At 46.9% G+C, this 24,451-nt stretch overlaps 2 protein-coding genes across 5 annotated transcripts; both read right to left on the reverse strand.

Annotated features, from left to right (window-relative positions):
* Window positions 1-766: 766 nt before the first annotated feature.
* Window positions 767-4,229, reverse strand: YRDC (yrdC N6-threonylcarbamoyltransferase domain containing). Of its 2 annotated transcripts, XM_054223951.1 has the most exons (6): window positions 4,118-4,229; window positions 3,514-3,709; window positions 3,252-3,366; window positions 2,783-2,902; window positions 1,901-2,043; window positions 767-1,552 (listed from the first exon to the last, which is right to left on the reverse strand). In XM_054223951.1, the coding sequence occupies exons 1-6, from the start codon at window positions 4,221-4,223 to the stop codon at window positions 1,489-1,491; spliced, it is 744 nt and encodes a 247-aa protein (XP_054079926.1). In that variant the 5' UTR covers window positions 4,224-4,229; the 3' UTR covers window positions 767-1,488. The 2 variants fall into 2 exon arrangements, with proteins under 2 accessions (XP_054079926.1, XP_054079927.1); XM_054223952.1 differs by lacking the exon at window positions 2,783-2,902.
* A 1,665-nt stretch (window positions 4,230-5,894) lies between these two features.
* Window positions 5,895-23,740, reverse strand: MTF1 (metal regulatory transcription factor 1). Of its 3 annotated transcripts, XR_008469754.1 has the most exons (12): window positions 23,656-23,740; window positions 22,896-23,360; window positions 18,813-19,051; window positions 18,262-18,393; window positions 17,658-17,731; window positions 16,972-17,105; window positions 16,045-16,122; window positions 14,930-15,032; window positions 13,783-14,339; window positions 12,830-12,896; window positions 11,298-11,864; window positions 5,895-9,383 (listed from the first exon to the last, which is right to left on the reverse strand). XR_008469754.1 is itself a non-coding variant. In XM_054223678.1 (11 exons), exons 2-11 carry the CDS (start codon window positions 23,307-23,309, stop codon window positions 11,443-11,445), a joined length of 2,187 nt encoding a protein of 728 aa, XP_054079653.1. In that variant the 5' UTR covers window positions 23,310-23,360; window positions 23,656-23,740; the 3' UTR covers window positions 5,895-11,442. The 3 variants fall into 3 exon arrangements, 2 of the variants coding, with proteins under 2 accessions (XP_054079653.1, XP_054079652.1); XM_054223678.1 differs by having other exon boundaries at window positions 5,895-11,831; XM_054223677.1 differs by having other exon boundaries at window positions 5,895-11,864.
* Between the last annotated feature and the right edge of the window lie 711 nt (window positions 23,741-24,451).

Raw genomic sequence — 24,451 nt, forward strand, 5'->3', positions numbered from 1 at the left:
CGTTTCAAGGGCTGCCCTCGGGAACCGAGCGCCGACGGCGGCCCCTGTCCTTCCCCATCACCGATCGGTCCGAGCTTCGGGCTGGTCTTGCCAGGAGCATCGTCAGTTTGGCAGGGGATCAGTCCCCAGTGCCGTCCGCATGGAGAGACCCCCGGAGATGCACCCCATCCTGCCGAGCGGAGGATCCCGCGCCAGGGCCGGGACAAGCCTCTGCTGAGAGCAGGGCTGGGGCCATGCCCACGCTCCAGGGGCCGGTACCAGCACCTGGACCCCTGCATCTTGGCCACCACCGCCCACCCGCCGCCATCAGCTCCAGCTTCTACCCCACGCTCAGCCCCCACCGCGCTGGGAGAGCCACAGGCCAGCTCCGGGCCACCCAACGAAGCTGCGGCACAGAGCAGCGCTTCGGGAAAAAGCACTCGAGGAGACGCAGCCACAGAACCGGCAGTGTTTTGAGAAAGGTTCAGCTCCCAGTGATTTTAGCCATGCTTGGACCCTCCGGAATTAGCCATAAAATTAATTTATACTTGTCTGTATCAATAAAAAATGACAAGTGGCAGCTCTGGATGTGAAACAAGATTCTATTTATGATGACTGCATACACGTTCTTACTAAGCACCTAAGTCTGTCAACAGTGATGGACAATAACGTCTAAAAGTAAGTATTTATAACAAAATCAGGCAAGTTGCTTACCAGTTTTTAAATTAATAGCAGCTCCATAAACTTTACTTTAACAACGAAGAATAAATACCAGAGGAAACTTCCATCCATTTCCTATTTACTTCAGCTTAGCACTGCTTTCAGAACAGAATCAAGAGCGGGAAGTCCACGTTTAAAAAAATGAAGACCAGCACACTAAGAGCTTGTTTTCATTCTTTATACGAGGAGAGAATCAGGTCTTTCTGAGCAGCTCTTGTCTAGATAGGGACCCTTTAACCAACTGTTAATTTTCAAAAGCACTTACACAGTTTCATCTCAGCAGTAGGTTTTGATTACATTCAGAACAGAGAAAAACAGCCAGAGAACACCTTAGCTCTAACACCATGAAAGCGCAAAAAAACCTCTTTTCCAACTTTGCTTGTCTTTCAGTGCAGATACAATAAACAAAGACATGGAATGAGTGTTAAGGGGAGGGTGGATCAGACACTATCTTCATCATCCCGCCTTGAGAACAGTCTAAAGTTCAAATTTCAAAGGCCTAATCACGTTAGCAAACCAGACAGGTATCTGGGAATGGTACAGCAGCACGAAGAGCTCAGCATACGTATCTGGGTTGGTTTCCTCAGACTACGGCAGATGTGATACTAATTAACAGATACATATCAACTGTTGCTCTCTCTTTTTTTTTTTTTTAAATCTTTTGGTTATTAACCTTGACATAACCCATCGACCTTATTAAACAAGGCCATGAACGCCCATTTCCTGAATGCGCGGGCACACGGTGCCCAGCTTTACCAGCTCTGCAGAGCCTCCTCAGAGTCCCAAGTCTTAAGCTGATTCTGGTATCAAGCCGTACTTCTGCTTCAGGATTTCAACTGTAGATGTCAGTGCGCTGTGGGGGGAAACAGAACCATCAGAAAAAGGGTTTTTAAGGATTAAACTGCATTTTCCGGGAAAGAGGCATCAGCTAGACGCAGTACTGCATTTTGAACCAAGGAGAACATGAACTCCAGAAACCACAGCGTTTACATAGAAGCTTTTAGAAAGGGGTCTCCTGGGCTCGGAATTTGAAGTGCTCTTTCAGGATTTCTGAGCCTCCTGCTAATTAAGCTAAGCGACATTAATGTCAAGGTTCAACTGCTATGGGAAAAGAAGCAAAACATAACCCGCCCTAACTTGAAAGCCTCATTTCATTTCAAGTAAATAAAAAGATAATTTATATTCAGCAAAGAGTGCTCACCAGCCAGGCCGAATGATGGTGAATTTCCCCGACACAGATAAGTCAACCACGGTTGACCCCAAACGACACTCTGGGCTCTGGACATCCCCTATCGGGCCTCCATCGATGATTAAGGACAACTGAGGCCACAGGTCTTGGAATTCCTGAAAAAGAGAGATGTGGCTAACAGCCCTGAAGCTGGTTTGTGATCGTGTTCTAACAGACACTGCTGGACGTTCTGCTGCCAAGGGACGTGGTCCCTCTCCTTCCTCTATCAGGTCAGCTCACTTTTTTCTGTCACAAACACATCCCAGTTTGATTTCTGAGAACAGATTTATCTCAGAGATGCAGGAAAGCCACAAGGATTCTCTGGCTGGAGACTTCTTAGCTGCACCACTGTGTATTAAAGAGCGCACAAAAAAAAGCTAGAGGCCTATTAAGACATTTGGGGGCAAGGACAGGGTGTCTGTCCGGTACTATGCACAGCTACACCATCGCCAGGGTCACAAGCTTTGCAAAAAGCCATCTCCTTGAGTAACAATTAGTTACCAGGCTGCAAGGAGCTGTACAGACAGCAGCAGTCTCATTGCACAGCCATCCCTCCCGCAGCAATTTCTGTCTTTCAGATTTGGCACCCACTTCAAAAGCTGCGTCTAAGCCTTTAAATATCCCTTTTCAGCTCTGCTCTCCTCACCCCTTAAGGTGAGGGTCACAGCAAGATAGCTACCCCACACCACATATCCACAGGCTGTTTTAACTAGAGATTACCATTTAAAAAAAAAAAAAGAATAATAGCAGAAGAGAAATCCTTATTTTATTGCCAAAGCTGGCTTCCAATTGTGAGAGGCTGGGGCTCTGACAGACTACCACAAAAATGTCACTTAGGGGCAAAAGCAGACTTACCGAAACCGTCAGCGTGCTTGCCTGACAGCTGATGTTAGCACTTGTTAAAGCCAGTGGTCCAGAGCAAGCTCGTGCCAGCTCCCTAACAAAAGGGTGGTTTGGAATACGAACACCCACCAGCTACAAGGAAGAAGAGAGCACGGTTTCACACACAGTAACCATTTTTGACCTTGCCTTGCCTAAAACCCTCTTGACTTAAAGCTGATACTCTAGAGAATCAATACATCAACGCCTGCTGAACTAGCGATAATGACAGACACGCTTTCAAAGTTAGCCCCTAGAGTTGGGTTACGCCGTGTTCAAATAAATCACGGGGAGCACAACAGCACAGGGACCGGCTTCAGGAAAATGCCAGTCACTGCCAAGCACGCTATGCACATGCATAAGAATAAAGGCTACTACAGCAGAAGCACAAAAACAGTGTACCGTCCCTCAAAAACACAGAGATTCATCCTGTGCGAAGACCTACCGATGTGAAAGGATTCAAGTCTTTATTTAGTTCTTCCGAACGCTTCAAGACCAGGGTCACAGGCCCTGGCAGCAGGTCCCGCAGCAGCTCGTCCGGCACGTTCACCTGGCAGTACCTGCAGGGCAGGAGGCGGTTCATGGCTTCACCCAGACCCGGCTCCCCCCGGGAGCAGCAGCCACCGCCACCGGCTGGTACGGCACAAGGGCTGGGGCCCGGTGCAGAGCCCCGGGGCACGGCACGGTGACCAGCGGCCTGCACCCACCTGTAGAGCCGCTCCACGTCCCCCAGGCAGATGGCCAGCGGCTTCCCCCCGTTCCGCCCCTTCAGGCTGTAGATGCTCCGCACGGCGGCGGAGTCCTGGGCCAAGCAGGCCACGCCGTAAACCGTGTCGGTGGGCAGCGCCACCAGCCCGCCCGCCTGCAGGGCACCCGCAGCGGCCGCCACCGCCTCCTTCCAGCCTGCGCCACACCGCCGGTCAGCGGGGCGGCTCCGCACCCCCAGCCCCACGTCCCCGGCCCAGCACCCTCAGCCCGGGCCCCGCACCCCCGACCCGGCCCCCCCGGCCCCACACCCCCGGCCCCTACCCCGCACCCCCAGCCTCGGCCCTCCCACCACCCCCGGCCCAGCACCCCCGGCCCCGCACCCTCAGCCTCGGCCCTCCCACCACCGCCGGCCCCACACCCCCGGCCCCGCACCCCCGGCCTCGGCCCTCCCACCATCCCCGGCCCGGCGGCCCCGGCCGCACACCCCTGGGCCCACAACCCCGTCCCGCTCCAGCGCCGGCCCCGCACCCCCGGCCCTCCCACCACCGCCGGCCCCGGCTCCCCTACCCTCCCCGCCGCCCGCGCCTCCCACCGGTACCGCACCCCGCGGGTCGGGCCGGGCCGGCAGCAGCAGGCGGTCGCCACAGCCGCGGCCCGGCCCCACCGCCTCCACCGCCCGCGCCAGCCCCGCCAGCGTCGCCGGCCGCATGCAAAACCCGCTTCCGGCGCGCGCCCGGCGGCGCGGTGACGCACATCCGGGGCGGTGCCAGGATGGCGGCGGCGGGGTGCGGCGGGCGGCGCACGGTGGGTGCTGGCGCGGGGCGGGGGCGGGATGGCGGCCCGCGGTGCCGACGGTGACCGCCGCCTCTGCCGCAGGTGGAGGACGAGCTGCGCCGCCGCATAGAGTCCCGGCAGCGGCGCCTGCGGGCCCGCATCGCCGCCTGCGAGGAGTTGACGGCGGGGATGGCTGCCCTGCGGGCCGCCCTGGCCGCCGACCGGCGGGAGACGGGCCCGGCCCCCGCCTCACCCGGCTCCCCGGATCGGCGGGCGCCAGGCCCGTCCCGGGGGGACGTGGGGGTCTGAGGGGCCGGGTCTGCCGGGAGCGGCCCGAGGGGGCGAGCGGCCCGTAGCGACCGGGGGCGCCCCGGCAGAGCCCGGCCCTGAGGAGCCAGCGACTGTCACCGACTGCCCCAGCTGCGGCCCTGGACTTTGCCTTCTCTTGTTGCACTGATCCCTTATTTTATTAATCTGCACTTTGAAATAAAGCGGTATTGGCTCAGGCCGCGTCCCGTCCCCTCCATACACAGCGGTCAGCAGCTGCTCGCTGGAGGAGCGCGGCCTTCGGGGGGATGGCACCCCTTGGGGTCACGCGTGGCCACTTTCCTGGGCTACTAACGGGGCTGGAGCAGTTGCAGTGGCACCCGGGTTGTGGGGAGCAGCCGGCCCACGGCCATAACCGCACTCCCCAAGTCCCTGCTGCGTGAGCAGAGGCTGTGAGCAGGCCCCGCCTGGAGGTCTGCAGCCTCCTCCAGCTGCTGGGGGAAGGTTTTTTTGCCACATGTTTTAAAACACTGTTTTACTACACTGAAATCTTGATTTATTCAGAGTGGAGATTCAGTCTGTTTTCCTTATTGCCAATAGCTTTCCCCAAAGTTCCCATTCTCTTTATTGGAAAGTACTGGGCATCCCCGCTGTGAAGGTTTTAGGTACTAAAATGACCATCTTTACCAGAGGAAATTTTGCCTTTCACAGCACCTTGCTGGCGCTTGCCAGGGCGGGGGGAGGTATGCTGAGCACAGCTGGTGTTTGCAGGAAAGGGACCACGCAAGCATTTCCCACTTTCAAAAATGAAGAATAACACATAGAGTGGATGTTGTGAATCTATCTCTTATCCGTGCCCAGGTGAAGTTTGTTTACGAAGTCACTGTTGGTGAGGGAGGGAAGCATCTGCTGTTGGAAATACCTTCATGGCCTGAGCTGGCCTAGGGGGCAGGAGGACGCTCACACTCATCTCCCAGCTAAGTTATAAATGCTCTTAGGAAAGACTATTATAACACAATGTTTAAATAAGCATTTAATTAGGATTCCATTAGTATTAATATTGCTTTCAATTCCAAAAAAGTTAATTTCCACTTCTTTGCAGATATTTCAAAGTACAATATTAACTTCATACAAAATGAGCAATTAAGCAAACACCATTATTTCACATTTTACATTCTTCAAAAAATACAAATTCATATTTTACTCTTTTTTGGGTTTTGGAGATGCTCTTCCTTTGGAAGTACTGTACCTGTAACTAACATCTTCACATTGCTCAATGTAAGCACATTTGTTCCCGTGTTTCATAGTTAAATAAATTCCTTTTAACACCATACACACATTCTTGAAAAACTGGGGTTTTCTTTTATTTTGTCATCTCCAAGACCAGCGCCCAGCTCCCCACACGTGCCGAACGAAACAAAAGCAGGAAGCAGCCAGACTGCGGTTCTCCCAGAGCTGCCGGGCGGACGGCCGTGCGGACGGCGATGCTGAAGGCGGCTTCGGGAGGAGCCGGACCCGAGGTCCGCGCAGCCCTGCGCGCCGGTGCCGGGCTGGGTGAGATGGGGCTGCAACTACAACTCTCCAGAACAAGGGTCAGACAGCCAGCTCCGGTTCAGTAAGCAAGTGGAAGGACACAAAGCTACACAGCAAGAAATACCAGCTACTGTAACTACGGTACTGCAAAAACATACCCTTGATTTTGCTGAAAAAGATCATATGAAAAAAATTTCTTGTAAGAAAAAAGTAGAAACTGCATTTATTTGAGAAAGTGTACACTGCATAACAAACCAAATTTTGGCCAGCTTGCACACCATCAAAAGCATGGTGTGGGATTTTTAAACTAGTTCCAAGAACACACACACTCAGACTACGTACGCTACTACATAAATATCCAGTTTAATTTGCATTTCTCAGTGCAGACACAGAATCCAACTTCTAGAACATATGATCTCTATCAAGACAAGACGCAAAAAAGTTAAAAGTTCAGCCCTGTCCATGAGTATCAACTACAGGTAACATTTATAAAAACTTGACATTGTTTCCAAAATATGTTACGGAAAAAATAGTGTACCAATTAAAAACTATGCAATCAGAAATTTGTAGGGTTTATTAAAGACATGCTTTCTTCTTTTTTGTTTGTTTTTTTTTTATTTTTTTTTCCTTATAGTCCAAATTGACTCTACCAGTTCTGCCCAGCTAGCTCAGATCGCTCATGCCAAGGACTTTTCACCTGTAGATCTCAAAGCATTTGACAAACACAAGTTCTCGTGCTCCTGATTTCGGAGGGAGGGACGGGAGGCAGGGGCAGGGCGAGCGACTTGCCCAAGGTCTCGCAGCCAGCCAGCGGCACAACAGAGACCGCGACACCGAGATCCGGCTGCTCCACATCCCGCACGCGGCTGCCAGCCGTGCTCCCCCCCGGAATCAGGAACAGCTTTTCATCTCCAGTCAATTCCAAGGGCAATTTCACCTCAACTCCTCTCCCCCAGCAGCTCCACAACCAACAGGCCAGTCAGCAGCTCCTTCTCCGAGCCCTGTTTATAATCGGTGCAGGAAGAGTACTGTAAACAGTTTAACGACGTTGCTGCAGTTGCAAAAACAATTATCGTGGATGGCTGCAGAAGCGCCATCCTCCATGGAGTAAGGCAGGTAACATGACATCAAAAACAATTGCCAAGACAAATTTTAAAGGTGCAACATGCCCGTTTCAGACCAGCTTGTCACTTCTGTTCGTACTCGCGTGGCAGAACAGAGCGGAGGACGAGGGAGAAAGAATATACACCAACAACACAGTTGTGTCCGACAGAAGTGACAAGCAGCCCACCAGAAAGCGTGAGAGAAAAGGCCTGCGAAAGCACAGTGCTCTCAGTGGAATATTTGCATAGATTGGACTTTGCTAATGATGCATAATTTCTCTTGGGCACAGACAGGGAAGGGCAGTATGTCACGGAGCTAGTTACTACGGAGATTCGGTTAGACAGACACAGACAGACTGACCACGCGGGACAATGATCTTTAGCTACAAGTATTGCACCAAGTTAAGTGCTCATCTTTGCACACCCCTGTTAACTTTTACTCAGAGCAAAAATAAACTTTGTGAAAGTATATACAAAAGAAATTGCAGCAATTGGGTTAAAGATAAAATAACCTAAAGTGCATTTTAGATACCAGTATGAGGTTCTGCAAACTAGTCTTCCTGGACACAGTCAGCATTACAGAAGTGCCCAATTCGTACTTTGTTCTATATAATTCAGTACCAGCATTTAAACAGTGCTGATTTTTCCATCCCTCCACCACCTACACGCATGAAAAGCGACTTCTCCAGCCTTCAGCTGCACGCCAAGTCTGCTTGCTTGGGTCACTGCTTGGCGACTAGAGCTACTCACGTTGGTAATTAGACCCATTCTACACGTTTAAGCTTCGGCACCCATCTAGAAACTGTAAGTAACCAAGTAAATCCCCAAAAGACACAAAACAGCAAAACCTTTAACACAGAACAACCCGGAGCCGTGCGGTTTTGCTCTTTGACTGATAATTAAAGGGGTTCGTGAAATGAAGATTTTGCAAGGGGAGGGCACGCTGTTCTCGGGGGCTCCAGCGTATTAAGAGAAAACATACCCCTTTCTGGGAATCCAATGTCTTACCAAATCTACAGTGGTAGAAACTCCTCCCTTTATTAAAAATGTTATTGTGAATATGCTAAATGCTGGGGCAACAAGGGGAGAAGGGCAGAAAATTCTCTGGCACCGAGGAACCTCAGGGCTTTGCTGCGACTGCCCTCTCTTGCCAGCTGCTCGCGGGTCCCCTCCCATCCGAGCGCGTTACTGACCCCCTGTCAGGGCAGCGTTCGATCGCACAGCACTGGGATAACGCACATGTCCACTGCGAAACCGATCAGATACATGCAGCATGGAACACGCGGGAAAGCAGACCAACAATTAAACAACGAAAGCACACATCTGTACAACGCGACCAGGTGGGATGCAGGCGCTCACAGAATCACGCTGCTCTTGCCTCATTACACACCCTAATTAGTTTCACCTAAATCGCAGCCTGCCTGATGCACATAACAAGAGGGTAACAGCAAACTCAATGCACCTAAAAGTCAGCGTAAACTTGGAACACGTTGCTTTTCCCAGCACACACCAACAGAGGACAGCAGCTGTGAAGAGAAAGCAGCAGAGTTAAACTCCGACACCCGCTCGCTCGGCAAGGACACGTGCAGCCAGTCACCACACTTCAAATTAGCTTCCCATCTCAAAGCCTTTGGTAGATTCTTCTATTCGTTTCTGCCACAAAGCAGTTTCTGAAGACGCTACAAGCGTGTTTTAGGTGGACTAAATTACGAGTAGCAAATGTAGCATGGAAAAACGCTTCCCTGAAGGATGGAAAGACTCGGAAGAGGTTGCTACGTCCCCCAGCTGTCACATTTCAGGCCACATCTGGTACCCTTGTCCCCATCAGAGAAAACCCCACAACTCCAGAGGAATCCGCATCAGCAGTCTCACACACGCGCACGCACACACACACATCCACTCACCCTCAAACACCACAGCCACACCACGCAGAGAGGCCCGTCGCAGCGCCCGTGCCCAGGACCCCCCAGCAGCTCCAGGCGCTGCCTGCCCTCCTCGGAAGTGGAGCTCTACGCAGGAGAGCTGGCAGGAGACGCATCCCTGGGAGGACAGTCCCAGCCATGCAGGCCTGAGACTATTTCTTGTGTGTTCAAAGCAGTCCTTGCTGCCGTGACACCAAACTCTATCACCAGATGAAGCTATAGGAGAAAAACAAAGGAGACCACCATCTCACTGCCCTCGAGGGATTCCTGCTACAAGAACAAAAAGGAAAACACCTTGTTAATCCGTGTTTCACGGATGCAAACCTTATTGCCGCAGGACCCACATCCCCACTGCCACAGCACTGCAACACACGCCAACACGCGCAGAGGGGAAACACAATTAGCGTTTCCCATTCAGCTGGTGCCCCCAAGCTCATCACTGCAATTACCAAAAAAAGAGAGCACTCTGCCCTGGCAGAGTCAGACAACGCTTGACAGGCAAAAAGCATTCTTTGCACAGCCTCTCCTCCCTAACGGGACACAGTTTTCCCTCCTGCACTTAACGACTGGAAGCAAGTTGTCAGAGAGGCGAAGCGCCAGTTCCCTCCAGCCCGACTCCCTCCGTGCTTGGCAGAGGATTCGCAAGGGGATCGCACACACGAGATCGCTGACGCCACTGTCCCACGAAGACTGTGACAGCAGTGTTGGTAAGGCTACACACAGCATGTCGCAAGAGGGTTAAAAACCTGCTAACCATCCGTATCCCAAGGTCTGGCTGCACTCCTGTGATCCTCCCCCAGCAGGTACAGAGAGCAGCTTTGATCAGAGGGAAAGATCTCTATCCACTAGGAGCTTGCATTCCTAAATTTAGTGCGCAGAGACACTCCATGTTAATTGGCTTACAGTCATTATCTTTGTATCTCGCTAATGACAACGCTGTAAACCGAATAAAGACTATTTAATATTCTTTCCTTTAACACAAAAAGACTGACAGCCAAAGCCAGAAAGATGGATAAAACACTATAAAATTACATTTTTTAAAACAATGCAGCATAAATAAACTATTTAGAATGAGACTGCATTTATTGCAACATTACAGGCTTTTTGGTGGAAGGGGGGTTTGTGTTTTATTTACCCTGAGTAGGTTAGAATATAGACTTTCAGTTTGATATGAAAAACTACTATGTTGTGTAACATCTTTTAGTCAAGAAATAGCCCCGTGCACAAAAAGCTGGCATTGCAGTAGGTTGGAGGCAGATTCAGGCAGAAATTATGTAGCTCAACAGAAAAAAAAAAAAAAAAGGAAGCGTTTAGGGACAGCTGAAGGACAGACTCACTGAATTCAAACTGAATTTATGTTGAATCATTCTGAAAATTTTCCTAGGAGTTGTTCTTGACAGAAGATGAGAGTAACCAGCAAAGGCACCATGCTCCTGATTAAACAGTCGCGGGGGTTAAGAGGATGACTTGTTTCTGAACAGAGCCAAATAAATCAAAAGAGCAAGAGGCACCACTCTGACTACTCCTGGGACCCCCCGCGGCCTTCAGAGAGAGGCAAAAAAAACCTGACTCGACCCCGAGTAAGCAGGGGCTCCCATTGTGTTCCCACGTTGTGAAACAGTGTGTCTGCCACCACACTTGTAAGTCCTAATGAAATTAAATGAACAGATCTATCAGGAGCACAAGGTGCTTGCGCTCGACTGAAATAAATTCCACAAAGTTTCCATAGGCTTTAGTAACAGCGTTGCCACAAAGCAAACCCAGGCATCAGCTCCCAACTCAGTGATGTGACAATCACATTCCAATAAAATTGTGGATAAATCATCTTCTACAATAATGCCATTTTCTACTACAGCAAATCCTTTCCTGGGCTCCCCCTATAGTGCATGGTTAGTATCAGACGTAAGAGACAGAGGAAAATTATAGACCCAAGGAGCTGTAACAAAGACCCACTCGCTGCCAGTACCTTAATCCCAAACATAAGTGATGTGCAATTGGAGACAAACTAACCCCCCCTTTTTCTTTTTAAAATCTTTTTGCACACGAGTAACCTTAACTTCTGTGTTCACATATGACAAGCAAAAGTGACAGACAGTGCAGCCAAAACAGTTCATATATAACTTAGCTTTTTCTTTTTTTTTTTTCCTTTTCTTTTTTTAGATAGATTCTCAAAGACGGATGTACCTGGGACGTGACTAAGATGACATCTGTGAAGCAGAAATAAGCCACAAAACTTCCAAAGAGGAAGGAGAAAGAATCGATCCTTCAGTTTCTGCTTCTAAGGAGAAGGGTTTTACCCTCCAGGTGCAAAGGAAAATCTGGAACATCTTCACTTAGAGAAGCTGCTATTCAAACCAATTTCTTCCTCACCCTGCAGTAGTGCTTCGATTGGAATTATATCAGATGGGGTTTCAGGGCTTTGGAGGGACAGAAAGTCCGATACATCCATGGCACTTAACGTTTCAGTCTGCGAGTCTGAAGGGTTAACTATCTGACTGCCCTGCCCACAGGAAGGAGAAGGGGAAGAGGAAGGAAAGGTCTGAGGCTGCAGCTGGGGAGCTGGCTGCTCCAAAGCTTTTGAATCAGGTGAGGAACATTCCTTCTTAACGGTGGCTTTATCCTTGGCAGAGTCTCGGCAGGCACACTGACACTGGCAGGCCTCCTCCTGCTTTATAATAATGACAGGAACACTGAGACCAATCTGCTGAACAGCGTTTCCTGAAGGTGAAACAAAGACAAAACACAACGGAACTACATAATTTCACAGCGGGGAGAGACAAATCATCTTTGTTAAATTAGATTGTACACACCTTGCAGCACAGATTATGTGTTACTTTGTCCAAGCACAATTAAAACCTCTAGCAGATGATAAATAAGAAAAAAGCGGCAGGTACTCTGTTGATGAGCAGCCTGTTCAGGTTGAACCCAGGCACTAGAATTCCGATCTAAATTTTTTACGCAGCACAGTATGTCTCTTCTGACAACCGTCGTAACCTTTACAGCATAAAATCCAATAAAGAGCAGCATCCAAATGCCCCCGATCTTTGAAGACGATGATATAACATTACACCAGTAATTCTACTCCTTGACACCAACACAGGTATTTTCCTGTTCACGTTCTCTTGTCTGCTTCCCTTTCGCATCTTGCTCATCACGCTTCCTCCTCACTCTTCCTATGCTGCTCTACTTGCCCGGCTTCCTTTCTTTTTGAAGATTTAAATTTTAAGCTTACCTGATCTCTCCTGACTCTGATTGATTCATCTTTGCAATACAACAACACCGTGTAGGAAGCACATTACGGAACAGAACTTCTACAGTTGTGTATCATTTTGATAGTGCTTACAAAAAACAATTACTAAAGAACTGATTAAGTTTTACTACCCGTTTCATGTCTTCATTTAAAAGAACAAAAAACAAATTGTGTCCTTGCACTTCTATCTCTTATTCTTCTCTGTAAGTTCCATTAAAATACCATTTTTATGAATACCAGATCTGATTTGTGAACCTGATTATTGTTAGAGAAATTACTACAGGACGGATCTCAGCACCGATCTATAAATCCGCATCAGACTGCGCTTAAAACCCCAGGAAGGTAAAAAAAAAAAAAATAACAAACGATCGTCTTCAACGTTTCTGCAAGCAATAAAATCACCACAAAACCTGGTCAAGTAACAGTACAACAGAGAAAAAGAAAGGAAGTTCAGCGTCAAGCTTACCTGTGTTGCCAGCTACTGGTAATGCAGTGGTAAAGAAAACCTTTTCTACTACTTTTGGAACTTGTGGCTTTAAGGAAAAAAAAAAAAGAAAAAAGTGTGAGTTGATTCCAATCAAATTTCTATTCTTCAAATTCTAAATAGCTGCAATCAAAAGAAACAGCTATACACACATTGCAAAGAGAACACACAGGAAAAAAAAAAAAAACAACTTAAAAAATATAACACTTAAGCTTGTTTCTGGGCTATGTTCTGGCTATTGCAGAACTCAGAGCATTACTTCAGTAGTCCTAAAGACGGGGAGTAATCACCCTCCCCACTACTTGCTTGTTAACACAGTTAGTCGGTTTTGACATCTGAATGACCGTATTCTTAAAAAACCTGCTGTGCTTGCTCCTACTGCTTGTACCTGCTGCCATTCACTCTTGACTATTTCCAACTGAGAAAGTCTAAAGACAGCGACAGCATTCTTAAAGATAAAACACTCAAAGTCTCAGCTGTCCAGATTTACTGGAGAACCAGAAACACTGTTTTCCTCGAAAACTTTTCGTTATCTTTATCAGGCTGTATCAGGAAGAGACAGATTACAAAATGTGTAAACACAAACTTTACAGCGCTTTTTGTGCTTCTAGTTGTCCAAAGTAATAGATTAAAACCCACATATATTCTCAGGCCACGTGGTGCGCCCTCCTGGATAAAGCAAGCTGATACCTGCTGGGAGAAGTCTGTCCCTGGGGAAAGGACGACAGCAATTTTTTTCTGAACCCTGGATTTCTCTGTCTATTTTCGATTTATTTCTCTATCTATTTTAGGGGCTGTATTGGTGACACACATATAGTCCCTCCTGGTTTGTATCTTACAATTCCAGGTTTGATGCCCATCCTTTTCAAAGGCAAGGACTCTAGGAGGAAGAGGGATGGTTCAAGCTGTTTCAAAGCTGTGCTGCATATACTAACCATTTGTTCTTGGCTTTGCGGAGAACCAGTGGCACCATTTAAGATCCATTGCAAGTTTTGCTCTCCCATGACAATGCTGGACTGCAGAATAGCGGTGCTCTGAGAAGGAGTAATTGTTATAGTCGGATTACTGGTCAGAACAGAGTTCGCACCAACAGGCACAGTCTGAACTACAGCTGGCAGGGGCTCAGTGGCACTCGATGCTGTTGGGGCAGATGCCCCAGCAACCACCGAAAGTCCTTGTACGATGGGCTGTGGCGGTGTCTGAGTGTGCTGCAGGAAGTCTTGGTGACTGGCCGCAAACTGTGTGCTGTGAGGAACAGGCACTTCTGGGGATTGTAAAACAGTTGCAGGATTTCCAAATGCAGCTTGCTGTGAGCTGGTTCCTATGGAGGAGGGAGCAGCAGGTGCTGCTGAGGCTTGTAGTGCTGAATGCGAAGGCTCAGAGATGCCAAGCTGCAGTACAAGTGGAAGAGACAACGACGCCGAGTCTCCTGCAGAAGGTGGAACAGCAGTGACTGAGTCTGCATCGCCATTAAAACCTTCAATCAAGGCAGCTGCCAAAAGACAGAAAGAAAAAGAGATACATCAGTTCTCTTAAGATCTGAATAAACAACTTTTTCAACAAACTTATCAGCTGGCTGATGGATTTTTGCAAAGTAAAGCATTTCCACTTTCACACCTTCAGACCAGTGCTCAAAACCATGTAACACTAGGCGGTGAAATCTAAAAGTAGGCCCAAATTCAGGAAGCTGGTGACGCTCAATACTACTCACAAGTTGATCAGCCTCACTAGCTCTCTCTAAGAAGCCGTTTTATCAGGGGGTTTGTGCAGCTACATCAAGAGAGGAAGCTTGAAAACAACGTTTATGCGGCAAGTCCAAGAGCATCACCATCAGCGTTGTACAGCAGCGTGCTGTAAATACTCGGGCAGTTCCCCCGCCACTGTCCAAGTGTCACGCCGACTGTGAATCCAACGCATTTCAACACAAAGGAGTTTCAACACTTAAATTAAAGTTCTGTTTGCTATTCGGAGTTATGTGGGGCAGTAATCTTCAGTCTGAAACGATGAATTAAGTACAAGCACGCAGAGGGGGAGAAACTGTCAAAAAGCTCTCTCTTAAAATAGTGCAGATAGAATTTGTACCTGTCTGCTGAGAGTCATCCTGATTTGTGGTATGATCTGGGCTCTGAAACATAGACTCAAAGATGCTTGCTGGTGAGATTGTGCTAAGGTCTTGTCCGTGTGTCTGGCAAACAGAAAATAAAGAGGAAGACATCAGACAATGTTATAATCTCAGGTGTCCATAAACTTTGCACAAATCCCAGTCAAGCAGCATACGGATGTCAGAAATAACTCTCCAATTAACCAGCCACCTTCAGGAAAGGCAACATATTTCACTTATCTAGTGTAAAATGACACTTAGATTTTCATTGTGGGTAATAAAAACTACCAACATAATGAGCAAATCCTTACAAAAATAAATAAGTCATTCAAAAGTAAAATATATTCTTCTGCATCCGTACTTTGTTTAGCCCTTATTTCTTGTAATGCTCTGTTAGAAACAGAAATTAATTTGTTCCTGGCTGTTTGTGAAACCTTTTCTGGAGCAGAACAAAATGGCTCCATTTAGATTACATCCTGGACTATGCACTACCATCACCCACGCTGCTCTAGGAACAGAATATATTGAAAAGCTGCATACTGCCTCCACATCGAAGCACAAAAGAATTACACGGTCTCATTAATATCTAATTTTCCTCTATGTAAAATTTAACCTCAGTCAACAGTTATCAATAAGCAAGTATTAGGGTAAAATCAGCTGGAGACCCTTTAAAAAACAGGTTGAATTAAGCACAGCATAATTTGGAGGAAAATCCCTCTTTCACTCAGTTATTCTGCTTTTGGACAGAAGCGTTTATTTTTTTGTTCCAATGTTCCAAAAAGAACAGCAATAATGTCATATTTACAGCCTTGACAGGGTGTGTAAGAAACACGCTTTTTGTCCTGCAAACTATGGCAAGACACCCAAGAGAGCAGCATTCAGTACATCTAAACTAGTTCTACCCAGAGTCACTCATCTCCACCAGCAAAATGAAAGCCCAAAGCAGAGCGTGCCGGAGGCCTGAAGACGCAGAACAGAAGCAGCCAGCCAGACGTTTCTGATCTGCTGTGTTCTAGCTGACAGGACAAGCACAGCGCCAGAAAAAAAACCGCAAAACCCAGATTATGGGTGAGGCAATTCCCAGACAGTAACTCACCGGATTAGAGTTCTCCCGCAATTCTGAATCTGTTGATATGAGGCTTAAGTCGCTCAGACAAAGCGAGTGGCTTGTATCCTGTAAAGAAGAAAAAAGAAATTGAGTTATATATTAAAAAGATAGTGTCAGAATGTTTTAAATTACTTTTTAGGGTCCATACAATTCTGCCTACGCAGAATTTTTTTGACCCAAGTGTCAGTTCTAAAATCAAAGGAGCAATATTACTAAGCAAAGTATATTTAGTAACTGTCAAGGATTCTTAACATCTCCTCCACATCACTTCAAAAAAATTAAATAAGCTGGAATTTGAAATTAGCACAGGAACAAGTCAGCCTACAGAAAATAAAAAATTTAAACCTTAACAGTTAGTATTTATTTTACTTCACATGCTTATTACGTAGTCTCAATTAAAACATAAGATCTACAAGGAAAGCACGATAATATATAATTCCCTATAAACCTGTGTCAGTACGTGGCATACTCGTCAAAGCAGCAGTAGCCCAAGCATTACTTTTAATATGATTAAAATAAATAGACAAAGTTAGATGAGCTTTTCTAAAAAAAAGAAAAAAAAAACACAAAACAACCAAAACCAACTTGATAACCAAATACCATGCTAGAAGTTTCAGAAATACTGATCCTGCTGTTTACTGTCAGCATGCTATAAACACAGCAGATGAGAGTAACCCTACACTGCCCTCTCGGATGCCAGCCATTTCGGAATTGAAATTGAATTCTCAATTCAAAAGAGAGGCGCCCGCGGGCCCCTTCATGGGAGACAGCGCACCAAGTAGTTACAATTCCCTTTGAAAATCCCAGCCTCAAAAGTTATACCTTTAGAAGAAGCTGCAGGCCAAGTAACTTCTTCCGCAAGGTATGGTTTCGTATCCACCTAACACGGAAGCATTAGGAAGAAGTGCTACTAACCTCAGACACATTGTTATTGGGAAGTGCATTATAGGAATGTCCTTTCTCATGACCTTTCATGTGACTCTTGAGACTATACTGTGTACTAAAAGTCTTCTCACAGCCGTTACTGGGACAGAAGAAGGGTTTCTCCCCTATAGACAGCAAAAACACATATAGCAAAACTTACAAACGCTGTATGAGACACATACTTTTAAAGCACATAGGAGAGTGATAATGTTTTATACAAACAAGATTGTTTAATGCCACTTCACGCATTAAGCATTCTTGGGAGTCTTGCAGATAAAAGCTTCCATTTTACCACATGAACTGACACAAGAACACAACATTTAATTTTTATGCACTGTTACCGATACATTTGTGAAACATGTTCATGAAATTCAAGGCCCGTCAGGCATAAATGGAATACTGGGGCTTGCCCTGGCCCAGGTGCAGGAGTTTGCACGTGGCCTTGTTGAACTTCATGAGGTTCACACGGGCGCACGCCTCCAGCCTGCCAAGGTCCCTCTGGATGGCATCCCTTCCCTCCAGCGGATCAACTGCACCACTCGTCTTGGTGTCACTCCCATATTATACACACACACAGATATATATATATAAAAAAGTATAAAAGCATATTAGGATTCTGAGAGTTAGTATAAACTGAATAAGCTCAATCAAAGAAAAAACAAACCCTTGGGACTTACCAGTATGTGTCCTAACATGTGTTTTAAGGTGGTGGCTCGCAGCAAAAGCCTTTCCACAGCCGTCATGCTCACACCTGAATGACACCACAGAAGAGTTAGCATCAGGCTGCTTCGATGCATTAGTTACAACTTCAGATCATGCTTTGCAATAGACCCAGGACTCTGAAAATCAGGCCTAACGCTGCTCTGTGTTAGCAACCACATCCCTCCCGACAGCTGCTACGTGTGCTACACAGACTACAGCAGGGCTCTGAATAGGACTTGAAAATTCAAGCATGAAGTCTGCATTTGGGGGGACCTCCTTCACAGGATAAACATTCATTCACAGCAGAGAAGCAGCAGTATGTTTTAGAAACGTGCTCATCGTGACACACGTTTACATTTAAAAAAAGAGCTTGGCTATTCTTGTCTTTGAAGACAGTCATTTCACCCACTTTTACAGGCAACGGAGGGAGCTCCAGAACAAACGTGCTCAAACACTCGCCGCCGTCACTTTTTTCTTATGAGAAGAGCTTTTCATTCAGGACAATAATAGCTGCCTTTTGACACAGGTGGCCTATTACAGAAGTCCTACGGAAGTAAAAACTGCCAACCAGCATCTTACCGAAATGGCTTTTCTCCTGTGTGTGTTCGAATGTGCTTCCTCAGGTCACTGTGCGTTGTGAAGTATTTACTGCAGCCTTCTGATTCACAGTTAAACGTTTTCCCTGTGTGAAGCCTCTGATGTGCTTTCAACCTAAAAAGCATGCCAAAAAAGTCCCTCTTACAACTTGTAGTACAAGATGGCCCCTACCTGAGGCAAGCAAGCCATTCATTCAAATGTGCAGGACAAGATCAAAGGCTTAACTTATTCTGAACTGAAGGTAACTAGCTTATAGAAGTAACTGGTATCACTTCCAAAGTCCTCAAGCAAATCTATGAATTCCTTGTGTTTGTGCACCATCTTCAACACTATTACAATATAAATAAGCTAAGTACGTCATGATAGGTTCTGCCATGCTACTCTTGGTATCGCATTTCCATGTTTTGGGGGGTTTATACCCATATACCTGAAAGAAGCATAACAATTGTATTCAGACACAAACGAAAAGCACACGCAACTTGCAAAACAGCAACAGCCACAACTACAAGAGAAACAAGCAGAGCCTTCCCCACCTGTACAGTGTATTGAATGCCTTTTCACAGCCCTGCACATCACATTCAAACGGCTTTTCCTTAGTGTGCACTCGAACGTGGATTTTGAGGCTGTAGGAGGTAAGAAAGGCCTTGCCACAGCCTTCTTGATTGCAGACAAATGTGTATTCCCCACGATGTGTCTTTTGGTGAGTGCGCAGGTTTCCGGCAGTGCTATAGGTGCGTGGGCAGCCCTCAAAGGTGCACTGGTATCTCTTAACCTAAGAGACAAAATGCTGCATAGTTAATTTTTAAGCATTTCTGGAATCCAGGCAGGGTAGAACTGTAGTTAAACGTCAAAGACCATGGAATAGATTTTGACCCCAAAGGCAAAAAAAAAAAAAATTATTGCCATTTAGTTATCAGATAACTTAATATTTCTGCTGCACTATGCAAGGAAGGAGTGGCAAACGTTGGAAAGCAGGCTGACCTTACAGAAGAAGAGTTCTGTAGGCAGAAAGAGACCATGTAGAAGCTTCCAGCGTGCAAGTCATAACGCTTAATTACATCTCGTTCTCTCTTGTGAAGTAGAAGGAATAAGCCATCCGATATGCTTGAATAAATTCATCTTCAACATCAATTATCAGACTGACAGCTTTCATTTGACTGTTGCAGTTGAGAAACCTTAGCATGTAAAAGTGACTACAGAGCCCAGGAGAGAACTTGATGGTTGACAGGCAAGAAGCAAAAGAGTATTCCAATAAATGTTAATTTGGAGACGCTTAGAAAGGCAACTCAAACTCACAGCAGAGGAGCAGGAACCTGCAGATTCAGCATTCTAAAAACTAGTCAGGAAGATAATACAGCAGGGCATCAGCCAGCAATTTTCCTCTTTTCCAAGGCACAAAGCACCTCTCTCACAATACCTAGTACTACTGCTTAGAAAAGGCTGCAGACTGTCTTCAAAAACACCAGATACTGAATTGGGGAGAACCGGACGAACCCATACGTAACCAGTGTGTAACACCGGTTTCTACCCATCTCATGACTCAACTGTTCTTTTTTTCTTTACGTACGCCCATCAGAAAAGAGCATTTGATAATCACCGTTCTTTACTGCCACAGCTTGGAAGCTGAGAACGGAATAACATGGGATGCCTTGATCTATTGTCAGGTAAGTATAAAATCACTTTTAGGGGACAAAATTGCCAGTAGGACTCCATTAACAAAGCTTTATAAAATCTGAGTATATAGGAGCTGAGTAATCTCTTGTGTAGTCTCCCAAGTTACACGAGTCAATCTCTTGTTGATCCCACAACAGGCTGGCATTTACCTTCAACTTCCTTTGATAAAACCTTAGTATTTGTTGAATATTAAAGCTGGTGAGACATATAAGAGATCCTACAGAGAGCACAGAAATATCATAACTATAAAGCCAGAAAGGCATTAAGACAACTATAAATAACATTTTACATATTGCATTACAGGACATTCTCCACCGTACTTCCCATAATACACAAGCAATTTGACACAGGCATGAACTACCTAAAAGTCATACGAGCAGTCTGTTAAGCTTTCTAGGTGTTCACATTTAGGTCTAGAAAGTGAAAGAAAAGAATATTAATTATAGATTAAGGATTTGGTTCCTAGCTGCCAGTGCACACATTTAAAGGAATACAACAGTAACACTTTCAGTTTAATGGCCTGAACTATGACAGAGGCCTTGCAGTGCTCCCACTTTTCTCAAAGGCCAAATCTTTATTTCACAAATCATGCTGAGAAGGATACTGCAGGCATGAAGTGATACTAAAATAAAACTTTCTGTAAAGCAGCAAAGCATTTAGTCCTCTCTTAGGAATGTTAGGAACATTAGCACATCAAATAAGCACTGATTACGCACATAAAATTATGTAGATATTGACCATGAAAGACTTCCAGTTACAGCAGCAAGTAGTCAAGACCATCACCACGCACAAGCAACAACAACAAAGAAACATGGCAGCAACAGGAAAACCCACACATGGCCGGGATACGCAGCGTACAGAAACAAGGTGCCTTGAAGACACGGGCTGTAGCTGCACGGCACATGCTTTTGCAAAGGACAGTGTGCTGTCTCTCCCAAGGAGCCACACCAGAGGGAAGCCAGAAGAGTCTAATTAAGCATTTACCTTAGAAGTAGGAACTAACTGTCCAATAATCAAGACTGGCAAAAGCCGCATCTGACACACCGTGCCAAAGTCTACTTAAACTCAGTCTGCCTTTAACTCATCTTGAGTTGACGAGGTTCCCCTTAAATTGCGATTTCTTCTACGTCATCATTGAACACAAAAATTAATGAATTTGAAATAGAAGACTATAATCACATTTATTCTTACAGACAAAATTATAGTGAGAGAACTATAATATAACAAAAGGAAGTTAAAGGTAGTTAATGAAGTGTAAAACCTTCTTTTGCTTCATAAACATCTAAGATTGACCTGAAAATTTAAGACTTTAAAACAGGGTGAGAACTGCTACATATGTTTTGGAAGTACCAAATAATTGGACTGCTGACTTTTCAAGATGAGCCAAATATTCAGGGGTTTGAGAGCTTCCCCTCCCCACCTCCAGAAAATTTATCAAGCATTTGAAACAGCAGGACAAAAAGGGCTTTTCAAGATGGAAGAGCGTCACATATGCTTAGGACTTATTTCCACTGCATTCAAATTATAGGGTAACACCCCTCCGCCCCCGAAAATTAATTCAAGAGATGGAAAATAAATTCACATACAGGATTTCACTAGGAAATCCCAGGTCTAACAAGCATTTTTTAAAAAGAAGCAGTGAAGAAATAAAATCAGTATAATTGCTTGTGCAGTCATCAACATCTGTTTAGCTAGTACACGCTGTTCTCAGACACTACAGATTGCAGCTTATTATCCTACAAAAAGAAAAGAAAGTACTGATATGACTGACATAAAAAATTAACCATTTTAGCAGCTAAGAAGGTAGGATACAGCAGCTGCTAATAGGAATAATAACTGAGCAAAAGGAGTTCCTTAGACTTAAATGGGCTTATTGAGCAAACCTCAGTCCAGAAGTTTCACAATCGCAGAGCTGACCTCCTACAGCCCCATTTCCTCACTGCTGAGCGAGCGATAATGAAGGTTCCCTGCTAATCTAAATTATTCAGAGCGTTCAAACCCAGCTTCCTTTCTCAGCAAGGGCCCATTTCTGTAATTCTCTCTTACACTGAATATCGGTTACACAAGCAGTTGATACTACCACAGACATTCGTACAGATCATCCCTTATTTAACTCAGAAGCACCAAAAGGAAGCACAAAGTTGTCCCTGTGTTGGTATTTCAGTCAAACTTGCGTTACTTTTGTGCCTAAAAAGCAAGAATCTCAAGTCAGTCTGCACAAGCCCTCATCGCTTTTCATGGAGGCAGAACTCATTAGGAAAACAGAATTAAAAGTAATCACCATTTTTAATATGTAAGCTGACTTAAGCTTTCAAAATACAACAGCTTCCTTTATTTTCTTCTCATAGTTTCCCTATAAGTGACATAATAAAACTACAAGTTTAGCATCTTAAGTTTCATACTTTAGCTACTGCCAACAGTCTGGAATTTAACCTGCAACTTGGATGTGCTTTTCTCAACAATGTGGTTAACCACAGCATAACAGAGTTTGTGTTCTTTTTAGTTAACTCTGAACTCAGGAAATAATTACCCAACCGAAAGAAAAATAAAAGACCGCTAAAAATCACATACGCTACTAATATAAATACATTTTCAGTACCGTATTTTCCTGCTATCTAGCGTGTTACCACATGTCAAAAAGTGCTTCCTGGCTGCTTCACAAGAAAGTGACACTCACAGCTTTGCTGCTGACCCACTAAGTGACTGTGGGAAACAGCCTGTTATCAGCACAAAGCATTGCTATCGCTAAGAGTAACAGCGGATTTCATGGAGTGTCATTCACTCCACTACACAATAACCTTTAAGAACAAGGCAAACTTCTACCCACAAAACTACTACCTCCCAAACAGCTTTAGAAAACTACGTTTTCAAAGCATCTAAGGTCACCAGGTGAAAAGCTCTCACAAGAAGCACAAAATTCAGAATGATATTTAGCCACTTACTTCTTTAAGCTTAGTTTCTGGGCATTCAGACTGCAAAGTGAGCGTTGCTCCTTCGATATTTCTTGGCATAGGAGTTGAACCAGGATTTATTGTTAGGTGAATCTGATCTGGAGAAATAATATGTTGCACATAACCCTGGGACATTCCTTCATGATCTGCTATTAAATGAAATCCTTCTTCATGACCCTCTGGTAAAAAAGGCAAGTGATCACCACATTGTCCTTCATCCTCATCATCTTCCAACACGCTGTGGTCCTGCTCTATTAGAACAGTTGTCCTGTCGTAGACCGTCCCAGATGATGAAGAAACCATCCCGTTTTTATCAGCGAACCTCATCATATTGTCATCTTGGGTTAAATCGTCTTCCTCCGCTTCATAGTAGATAGCGCTGCCGTCGGGACTGTTCTCCCCCATGGCTCACCGCCTCTCACTGCGAGACCGCGCACTCAGCCCGGAACGACTCATCTGCAACACAAGGACGGGCGGCGCCGGGTCAGTCGGCTCTGCCCCGCCCGGCCCGGGCCCCGCTCCGCTCGCAGGACGCCGGGCAGGTGCCCCGCGGCCCCGGCCGCCCCCCAGCCCCAAGGCGGGCGGCGGCGGGGGCGGCGATGGAGGCGCCGGGCCCTGCGCCGCGGCCCCCGCCCCATGGGCCGGGGAAGGCGTCTCCTTCCCAAACACGGTGCTACACTTCCCCCCAGGCCCGCCCCCGCGGCCTGAGCGGGGCCGCGCCGCCCGCCCCCCACGCCCCCGCCGCGCTCACCGAGCTCCCGGCAGCGGCGGCACCTCCTTCCCCGCCCCGGCGGCACCATGATTACCAGCACACTCACTTCCGCTTCCGGCCGCGCACGGCCCGACGGGAGCGCCGCGCCCGCCGCGGGGCCTCACGGGAAGAGGCGGGGAGGAGCGGAGCGGGGCCGCGCCTGCGCACTCGGCAGTGGCGCCCAGCGCCACCCTGAGCCGCCGCCCGCACCGGGGCCGGCACCGGGGCCCTTTTGCTCCCCCTCCCCCCGGGCCGGGCCCCCTCTGACACCCACCCCGGGCGGCTCCTCTGCTCCCACCAAGCGAAACCGGCCCCCGCGCACGGGAAGGCGCGGTACCAGCGCCAGAAGAGCAACAGGCCCCGGGCGGGGAAGGGGCCCCGAAGGCCGAGGCCCAGCCTGGCAGCGGCGGAGATAACACACACGTACCACAGCCAGTGTCAAAGCGGGGTTATAGCATCGAAATACAGTGACACGATAGAAAAAAACAGCTATTTCTTCCATAATGAGCACAGGTTCAAAGTAGAGCACACAAAGCCAAGTTTTCCTTCATGCTTCGTTTTTACCTCAGCATTTTCAAGAAGTCTCTGGCTCCCCACAGGACAGATCAGGCACCAGCTGTCACCACTCGGCGATGGAGGGCAAACGCGTCTGCACATCACTCAACCCCAGGGCTCCTCCAGGCTGCAGTCCTCCCCTCCCTCCCCACCGCCCACGTGTTTTTAAAATAATCCATTTTGTCACAGAGCAGCCCCATACCTCCCATCGGATCGCCTCTCCGCGTTGCTACACAGCCTC

Source organism: Rissa tridactyla, chromosome 18 (genome assembly GCF_028500815.1).
Source record: "Rissa tridactyla isolate bRisTri1 chromosome 18, bRisTri1.patW.cur.20221130, whole genome shotgun sequence".
In the NCBI taxonomy this organism is placed as follows: Eukaryota; Metazoa; Chordata; class Aves; order Charadriiformes; family Laridae; genus Rissa; species Rissa tridactyla.

Excerpts from the sequence above, each read along its gene's own strand:
- YRDC (XM_054223951.1), bottom strand. The coding sequence starts at position 4,223 with ATGCGGCCGGCGACGCTGGCGGGGCTGGCGCGGGCGGTGGAGGCGGTG. Across the intron at positions 3,710-4,117 it reads GGCCCGGCCCGACCCGCGGG|GCTGGAAGGAGGCGGTGGCG; the intron begins GTGCGGTACCGG and ends GGTGTGGCGCAG. Across the intron at positions 3,367-3,513 it reads GACGTGGAGCGGCTCTACAG|GTACTGCCAGGTGAACGTGC; the intron begins GTGGGTGCAGGC and ends CCTGCCCTGCAG.
- MTF1 (XM_054223677.1), bottom strand. The coding sequence starts at position 23,309 with ATGGGGGAGAACAGTCCCGACGGCAGCGCTATCTACTATGAAGCGGAG. Across the intron at positions 18,394-18,812 it reads GCATTCAATACACTGTACAG|GTTGAAAGCACATCAGAGGC; the intron begins GTGGGGAAGGCT and ends CATGCTTTTTAG. Across the intron at positions 14,340-14,929 it reads GGATGACTCTCAGCAGACAG|CTGCCTTGATTGAAGGTTTT; the intron begins GTACAAATTCTA and ends GTCTTTTGGCAG.